Genomic DNA, 8,966 nt, shown 5'->3' with positions numbered 1-8,966 from the left:
AAGTGGGAGTGCCATGGGGGAGCTCACATGGTAGTGGGTATATAATTTTCATTTGGAGATCAATACAGAAGGACCATGGCAAGTGTTTGAGGAATATTTTGTCTTTGCTCCCTTGTTTGACTTCTGCACACTAAACTGTCGAGGGGCATTAGCAGTATGAAACTATGTTTTCTCTCATTTCCCAGATTATTTCTTTTTCGCCGTGCAGCTTTTCAAAGCTTGAAATGATGTGTTTAAAACTACCCACTTTCTTCCTGGTACACTGGAGATATGTGAGGTTATATTTCGATAGTCTTAATGAATTTTGAAAAATAATTTCCTCCAGTGGCCTTGGGTAATTGTCAGTTTAATTACAGGGAGAGGCTGAGATGGAAACTTTGCTTTGTCACTGAAATGCTCCTCTTTGAAAATTCCCTGGTTCTTGGGATGTAGCAGTCTCTACTCTGAGCTATAACATAGGCTTTGTGAAAAGCCCTTGAAGAACTGTGGAAAAAGTGAATACTTCTGCAAATTCATTCATCTGACATCAAAGCTATGAAGGCATTCTTGTAGCAAGCAAGCGAGGCAGATTGTGCTCGCGTAGGCACACAACCAGACTCATTGTACATCTGGGCCTTCCCATTTGGAGACTGTATTTGAAGTAATTTTGCATTCTTTTTGCCATCTCACTTTCATATTCTGTACTGAGGTCAGACTGCATCCTCTGCATCTTACTGAGGTCTCCTGCTCTGTGGGTTAAATGGATAGGCCTTAGAAGAATAAAAAGACATTGATGTTCTGAAGCAGCAGCACTCAGTTCGATTAAAATCAAGTAGAAGGTGTTTAAGGAGATGTGAGCTCCCATCGCGTCGATAAAAAGCAAAGAATAAGAAAAAAATGCAAGACAAAGTCAGTATTTACTAGTTGTACTTTCAGTTGATGCTCAGCTTTAGTATTTCTATTTACTGCTTTTTTCTCCTTGTCCTTGTGCTGGTATATTGGCAAATAGGTCATAAAAACCACTTTCAGCAAAGACACATTTGATTTATGTCCAGAACCGGTCCTTAGTATTGATTTTTTTTTTCCCTCTGGAAAAAAACAAAAGAAAACAAAACTATATGTCTCCATTATTTTCTGAGCCTGGCAATGCAGTGGCACATTTCAGATCAGCTTTTATCTTAAATTACTCATTGTACTCTTTTATATTTTAAAAAGCCTTTCTTCCAAGTTGGGGAAAAAAAAACAAGTAGCTGCCTGTATGGCCATTGTCATGTTTTTGCAAGGGAAGGGAACAAGAGGAGGAACTGGGAGGGACCACGTATGAGGAGAAGGGAATTTTAGGAAAAGAAAACACAATTTGGGAAGTTTGTATGGTGGCTGTAATTCGAGTTAGTCACAAAAGAGGCAGAAGTGGAACAAAAACAAAAAGTAGATCAAAGGCTAAGAAGCAGGGTTCAGCGGTATGGGGGTTATATCTTTACGGCTAGAGAGAAGATTAGAGCAAGAAAAATACTGCCATGGGGCTAGGAAGACATTGTGAAGGAAAAAGGAAATATATACATAGGCCACATTTGAAAGAAAATCCCTAAGGAAGGTGAAAGAGAAGGAGTGAGAGTTAAAAACAAAGGTCCGAACAGTGTGAAGCCCTGGTTGAATTAGACCCCGAGCTGAAAGGAGAGGGGCAGAGGCAAGGAAGTGCTGCCTAAGCAGTTTACCACAGCTGCAGCAAGCGGTGAGCCCCGATACATCGCTTTATTTGTTTTCTCCAACCAGTGGCCCGGTGTGCACCCATCCACCCCTCTCCTACCTGCGTTTTGGGCCTTGGATAAGGAGCCTCAAGAAACGGCGGTGATGTTTGCACCCCGAGGACAACCAGGGTGGAGAAAACCCCTGGTGCATTCCCTAAATAGCAAAGCTACTGGTAGTGGATGTGCCTGGCACGGTGCGGAGGCGATGCCCAGGGCCAAAAAGCCACGAAATAGTTTTTTGGGGATTGCAAGGAACAGCTGTCTCGGGGCCCCTGGACCGTGACTCAATGTTTTGGATTCTCCACAAGGGAGTTGTGCTTTGTGTCGCAGTGTCAGCTTTGCGGCAGGATTGCGCGGTTCCAGCCGGGGCCTAGATAAGCAAGACCAACATTAAATGCGGGGGGAAGCCCCCGTTTGTTTGTACGAGCTAAAAGGTTTCTGTGAGAATAGAGAGTATTCCCCCCCCACCAGCCCCCCATCACCCTGCCCCTGCGGAGGCTCCTCAATGCTGAGAAAAGTGAGATTGTACTTTAAAATATTAAATGGTTTTCCAATCAGTGCGGGATCTCAGCTTTCACCTGGCTCTTTTGTATGCATTCACTTCTTCCAGCAAGAGATTTGTAATAGAGGAAGCAGGTGGAACATGGTGATTAGAAAGATACTGTTAGTGGCAGGGGGGGGGGAAGGGGGAGGTTTTTTTTTCTGAGCCTGCCAGGGCTTCCTTTTCAGCTGACACCATCACCTTTTTAGCAAGGTGCTGTGTTTTTGTCCAAGTCAGTAAGTGCATAGAAAAAAAGGTTGCTGGGTAAATTTGAAACCTTGATAACACATTCCTCCATTTGTGTATATTGTACAGCTTACCCCAATGTATTCATTCCTTTGGCTTTCAACACAACTTCCCATAGGTCAACCTGAGCAACGAGAACAGGTCCTGGTAGATCGAAAGATTTCTACTCTCAGACTCTCATGTTCACATCACTTTGCCTGTTGATTTCCTGATTTTTATTTATTTTTATTTTTTTATTTTTCTTTTTATTTTTAATCAGCAACATCAAATGGGTCTTTGGAGGGCCTGGATAACCAGGAGGGAGGGGTGTGCCAGACAAAAACCATGAAGATCCTCATGAAAGTTGGACAAGGTAAAGACGATCTGCTGTTTCATGAAATCACTTTGATCAGTCTCGATGTCCTTTTAGTTTTCAGGCATCTTTTAGAGGTATAGAGCAGAGAGCCAACTGAATCTAGTGTAGTCATTCCTCCCTTATAGTCTGAAAGCAAAGCCTATTTTCTCTTCTTTGACTACTGACAGATTTCTACAGAGGGAGGGTTAGCATAATAAGATCTCTTCATTGGAGAGGTCCCTAGGAGGAAAGGTCACTTGGGAGTAGTGTGTTTCAGTCATTTTTATTTTTATTTTAAAAACAAAAGCCACAACTCTGCTGCTCAAAATTATTTAAAATACATGAAAGGAGGGAAGCTAATATTTCTATAGTTTGCTTGTTATGAATTCTGATTACAGAGGGGGTTTTGTTCATTGTCTCTTTTCACATATAGATAACCAATTGTGCAGGAAGAAAGAATTATTCTTCTAAGTAGAAGTTGGTTCAGTAGTCAATCAACTTCCTCAGTTAAACTGAAATGTCATCTGCAAAGCTTTTCTTGCCAATTACAGGAGTCCCTATAGTTTCTGCAGATGGCCTCACAATTTAAGCCTCTGAAATAACTAATACAACCATTTTGCTTTAAAAGGAAAATTACGTTCTTATATCTCCCAATCTTTTGCATAAAGATTCTTCTGTTCAAAGTCTTTCGTGTCTCACGAGGTACCTAGAGCTGGGCTTGTAAGGCTCTGTACCATTGAGCGCCAAAGCTGCATGAATCGTCTTTCTCTCCCCCAGATCCCAACTCAGCGGGGCTGCCCCGGCACACAGATCCCACCAGGCGCCCCGAGCAGGAAGCTGGCACCAATGGGAAGAGTTCCACCACCAGCCCCTTTGTGAAGGACCACTCAGGTAGGTGTACTGGGGCTCCTGCCTGGCATGGGGCTCTGGCTGAGTCTCCTCCTTGTCCCCCAAAACATTTTATTTTACCATTAAGGTTACAGAAAAATAGATACTTTTGTACTGAGATGAAGCAAAAGCCCGGTTCTGATCCTCTGGTGGATGGTGTCTGGGAGCTGCAAATTTTGGCAACAGCTGTTCCCTCTGCTTTTCCTCTCTGCAGTGGAAGTTAATTGCATCTTGTGAGAATATCACTCATTTACAGGAAAGTTTTTGGATAGGATGTTCTCTGAGCAGCTTTACGATGGTGAATGGTGTCTTACATGTAGTGTTCTGGCAGATGAACAAGTCTTCCTGTCTTTCTTTTCCCGTATAATACATTACCATGTAATTCTCAACAGCCATTTATAAAGTTTATTTTGAGGCATCTATAATTAATGTCCTGATCTTCTAACTGACCCTATAAAGTCTACACATGGATGACTGGTCTTCCACTACATTTAAAGATTTATTCTTTATTTAATAATTATCTAAGCAAGATAAACAGATCCAAACAAATAACTGCAGGATGCATTTCAGACATTAGGTGAGGAAGAAAAATTTAACTCTTAGGACCAAAGGTCTCCAGAAGAAAATGTAGTGAATTAGGAACGCCACAAAGCAAAACTTGCTGAGAGTTGATTCTGAAGTCCCCAGAAATGGCTGCAAGTTTTCCTTGTTAGCTCTGTCGCTAGTTAGGGCTGATGAATCTTTGATATGGCGGTCATTGGGCAGGTTTCAGCCATTTCCTGTGGAGGTCCAGTAGGAAAAGTTCACACTTATGTGGACGTAGCATCTTCTACCTGTGAGTGAGCATCAAGAGAGCGAAGTCAGTTCAGAATTTCAAGTGGGAAAGTGTCCAGTGAGCGTTGGTGTAATTTTTGTGATGAACAACATGATGGTGTGATCACACCAAATATCCAACAGGCTGATCATCACTTGACTTTTTCCTGACTACCAAATGCACGGTGGTGTTTTTGTTTAAGTAAATGTAAGTTAATAGAAACAGATACATACTGTAGCCATTTTGCCGATCATCTCCCTCACTGCCTCAAGCTCTCCTTTGTTTTGTGTGCAAGCAAGAGGAGTCTGCTTAAAGAGGCACGAAGGACAGCTTAACTTAAATCAATACGCAAAAGATAAACCAGCAGAAGAATGGCGTGACACTGAACAGTACCAGTTGTCCTGAGAATTGTCGTTTTTCCTCTGTTATTTTCACCTCCCAATCCCATCCCATCCCTCTCTGCTGACCGGGGCTGGCCGGCATCTGTTAAAAGACGTGGTGTGCATCAAAGGCTGCCTTGTCAGTGCCAGTCCTCGCCGCTGATGGATGATGATGTATGAAACAGGGTGATTTGGGAGCAGCACAAAAGTGAGACCAACAGACACAAAGTCTTGTTTAATATTGATTGCTGACTTCGGCTGTTTGCATTTAGGTATCTAACAGGGTAATTGGTTCGTCAAAGTTTAGCTGTCAGTTAGTTCTTCCAGTCTTGCTTACTCTACACATTTTTAAGCAGCATGAATGGGCCGCAGGATGGCAATAACTTTTGTCTGTTGTATTTCCATTTTTTCCAGGATCTAGCACAGATGGCAGTAAGGCTGGGCATTCCAGTATACTGGGCTCAGAGGTGGCCTTATTTGCAGGGATTGCATCAGGGTGCATCATTTTCATCGTCATCATCATCACTTTGGTTGTTCTTTTGTTGAAGTACCGGAGAAGACACAGGAAGCATTCACCTCAACACACGACAACTCTCTCCCTTAGTACATTAGCCACCCCAAAACGCAGTGGCAACAACAATGGTTCTGAGCCCAGTGACATTATCATTCCTCTAAGGACTGCAGACAGTGTCTTTTGCCCCCACTATGAAAAGGTCAGCGGCGACTATGGACATCCGGTGTACATAGTTCAAGAGATGCCTCCTCAGAGCCCAGCAAACATTTATTACAAGGTCTGAGAAACACACAACCAACTCTGTGGTACAGTTGAGTCATAGAGGAAACTCACTGGTCAAATGCTTTCTGTTGGGGTTTGTGATGACGCCTTGTGCGCTAGCATTGACTCAAGCACAGCGGAGAGAAGGCGACAGCTCTTTCTCCAGGAGACGACGCGAGCTGGACAGCTTACCTAGTCTGTAGAATTCCTATCTCGGTGAGTAAGTATTCACTACAAGCTGGAAGACTTCCATGTAGAAGATGCCCATTCTGATTGCTGTACTCTTGTTACATTCATCATCCTCAAAGCCATGTGCTGTGGGCGTTCAGGCATGTACAAAAGCCAAGGGAAGATGGAGTGATCCGTGGATGTTAATAGCTCTAGGCATCCTGGGGAGGTGCTCTAGGATATATCAAGCTTGAAATGCAATCTTCTGACTTTTGTGTATCTCTCTCAGTGCGTACTGGATTTGTCACACAGACCTTAGTGTCTAAGTAAGACTTGTTAAAGTTCTCTTGCTTTTAGTCCGTCACTGTTCCATTTGTTTCTGTTATCCAGGGCTCTGCCATGCTTCACATAAGATTTCCTTTCACTCCACCTCCTGAATCACTAATGAAACATTAATGTTTGGAAATCCGTGCTCCATCCATCTGCTACAGCAGCCTCACTTGAATGGGTAATGCATTTATAGAAATTGTGTTTGATAGTAAAGAGCCTTCCAGCCAAAAAGTTAGACTGTCAACAAAGTCAAGAGCAGGACTGGGTGGTGGAGGGAAGGGCTGACTGCAGTTGCAGTTGAATACTGCTGCCTCAAAAATGGAAGCTGGGAAGAAAAAAAAAATGAAAAAAAAAATTAGGTAGCACAGCACTTTGGTGTATGCTAAGTTTTAAGAGGCAGGTAGGAGACACAGTAACGCATGCCGTGGATTAGGGCTGCAGTTGAAGGAATTCATGGTTATCAAATACCAGTGTGCAGAAGAAAATACTACCTTCAATACAGTAGAACAAGGGGGTATTGTTAGTAAGTGAACAAACTCGGAGAGGACAAGACAATAGCAGGCCGCTGAGGATATATAAGGGCAGAGCTGTTGTGGTACTGGCAATAAAATATACAGCTTTGAAGCTGTAGCGAAAATGTAGTCTGCTTTGGATGACTTTTAAGCAGACTCAGCTGCTATACTATCACCTTATATTAAACACAGGGAGAGCATTAAAGAGAATAGCAGAAAGCCAAATCTGACCAAGGTGATTATAAGCCAACGCATCAAATGAGCTGTAATTCTATCACTGGTAAAGTTGTGGGGAAAAAAATACCAAAACCCTTTCTCATCTCTAAAAGTAAAACAGAATTTCTTTCTGACTGAGCCTTTTGACACTTTGGTTTATTGTAGTGCTGTCTCTGCACAGTGAGTGTAGGTACTGTGACTGACACAGCCGTTCATTGGTGCTCTGTTGCCAAGTTAAAGCACATATGGCAAACCTCTTGCAGTCCGTAAGAATAAAATAAATTATGACACTGAGATGGAGAAGGAAGATATGTCTTATTTATAATAGGTATATAGAACACAAGGGATATAAAGTGAGAGTTTTTCTTTCGCTCGTTCGTTCGTTCTTACTTTTTTATTTTGTTTTTATTTTTACTAATATATATTTTGAGATTGCACAGAATCTACACCAGAAGATGTGAAATTCATTTGCGGCAATTAAATAGTCTTAACTTGTCATCGTTTTACATACGTGTGTGTGTGTGTGTGTGTGTGTGTATGTATATACACACATATATATGTTTATATATGCATATACATGCATATATATATATACATACACACTTTTTAAAAAGAAATAAACTATTTCTGGGAAAAACATCAGCCATCCAAAAATAGCAATGGGAGCATATTAAAAAAAAAAAATAATCCAAAGCATCTCATAAGAGAAAACTAGGAAATGGAAGGCCCAAAATATCAGGAAGTCAATGTTACTGCATCATGTATTTAACAATGACAAGGTGTGCCGGCATTTATTTTCTGTGTATGTTTTCCCTTGTCTTACGGACTGATGTGTTCTGTAGTTTTCGTTGAGGTTCCTAGAGAGGGGTTTGAGGTTAAAGTTTTGTCTTTAGCGTGGTTATTCCCCTGAAGCTCCCACCCTGGGGAGAAAATAAAAAAAACTCTTACTTTTCTCTGTGCTATGCAAATAGACATTTCTAACATAGTCATGTTACTATGGTAACACTTTGCTTTCTGATTTGGAAAGAAAATGTAGCAACAGCATTTTGGGGTTCTCAGACCTCTGTTGAGCACCTGCAAGAAAAAAAAAATTAAAAAAAAATATATCATAGAAATGATCACTCTCTCTCTGCTTCCTGAACCTGAAAATGACGTTGGGATGTTAGTCCAAAAGAGAGAAACAAAACAAAACAAAAAAATCCCAACCCATGGTTCTGTGGAAGGTTACCATGGTGACTAACTACAGTACATATGTAATTCTTTTCAACAACCCTTCCTTTCTGTGAATTCATCCATACAAGGTTCTCTTGTAAGTCATTAAGATTTTATTTTGGGGGAGGGGAAGGAAGGGACAAGATGAGTTTACTGGTACTGATTTTTATTAAATCAAATCTCAGCTTCATCAGTTGGCTACATCCTAGTTATGTACTAAACTGTGAAAAAAAAAAATCGACAAATTGCTCAAGAGCAACCTGCAACCAATTAAAAACAACAATGTACTGTGCGTCTGTTTTGTGTCTGGTGCAGAATTATGACAATCTACCAACTGTTCCTTTATTTGACGTTGGTCCAGCTTTGAAAAGTTACTGTAAATGCCTTGCTTGTATGATCATCCCTAGTCACCCGACTTGGAATTTGCACCATCATGTCTAAGTGAAGATGCTGTAAATAGGTTCAGATTTACTGTATATGGATTTGGGGTGTTACAGTAGCCTTATTCACCTTTTTAAATAATAATAATAATAATAAAAAACACATGAAAACAAGACAAAAATGGCTTTTCTTAACCAGATTGTGTATATAGAGCAATGTTGGTTTTTTATAAAGTCCAAGCAAGATGTTTTGTATAAAATTTGAATTTTGCAATGTATTTAGCTACAGCTTGTTTAAAGGCAGTGTCATTCCCCTTTGCACTGTATTGAGGAAAAAAATGGTATAAAAGGTTGCCAAATTGCCACATATTTGTGCTGAAATCGTGTACCATGAATATTTATTTAAGAATTTCTTTGTCCAGTTTGTAAGTAACACAGTATTA

The 8,966-nt window shown here is 41.0% G+C and overlaps 1 protein-coding gene across 1 annotated transcript in view; it reads left to right on the top strand.

The window, feature by feature from the left end:
* The window catches only part of EFNB2 (ephrin-B2), a 19,620-nt gene extending 13,862 nt beyond the window's left edge, over nucleotides 1-5,758 (top strand). Inside the window, exons 2-4 of the mRNA XM_009874185.1 lie at nucleotides 2,774-2,866; nucleotides 3,626-3,739; nucleotides 5,345-5,758. Of these exons, the coding sequence (XP_009872487.1) occupies nucleotides 2,774-2,866; nucleotides 3,626-3,739; nucleotides 5,345-5,727 (590 nt within the window). The 3' untranslated portion in view covers nucleotides 5,728-5,758. The remainder of the gene's footprint in view (nucleotides 1-2,773; nucleotides 2,867-3,625; nucleotides 3,740-5,344) is intronic.
* Nucleotides 5,759-8,966: the final 3,208 nt, after the last annotated feature.

The sequence above is a fragment of the Apaloderma vittatum genome, unplaced genomic scaffold (genome assembly GCF_000703405.1).
Source record: "Apaloderma vittatum isolate BGI_N311 unplaced genomic scaffold, ASM70340v1 scaffold548, whole genome shotgun sequence".
Taxonomy (NCBI): Eukaryota; Metazoa; Chordata; class Aves; order Trogoniformes; family Trogonidae; genus Apaloderma; species Apaloderma vittatum.
The sequence above is the reverse complement of the archived record's forward strand: the minus strand, read 5'-3'. Positions and strand labels throughout refer to the sequence as shown.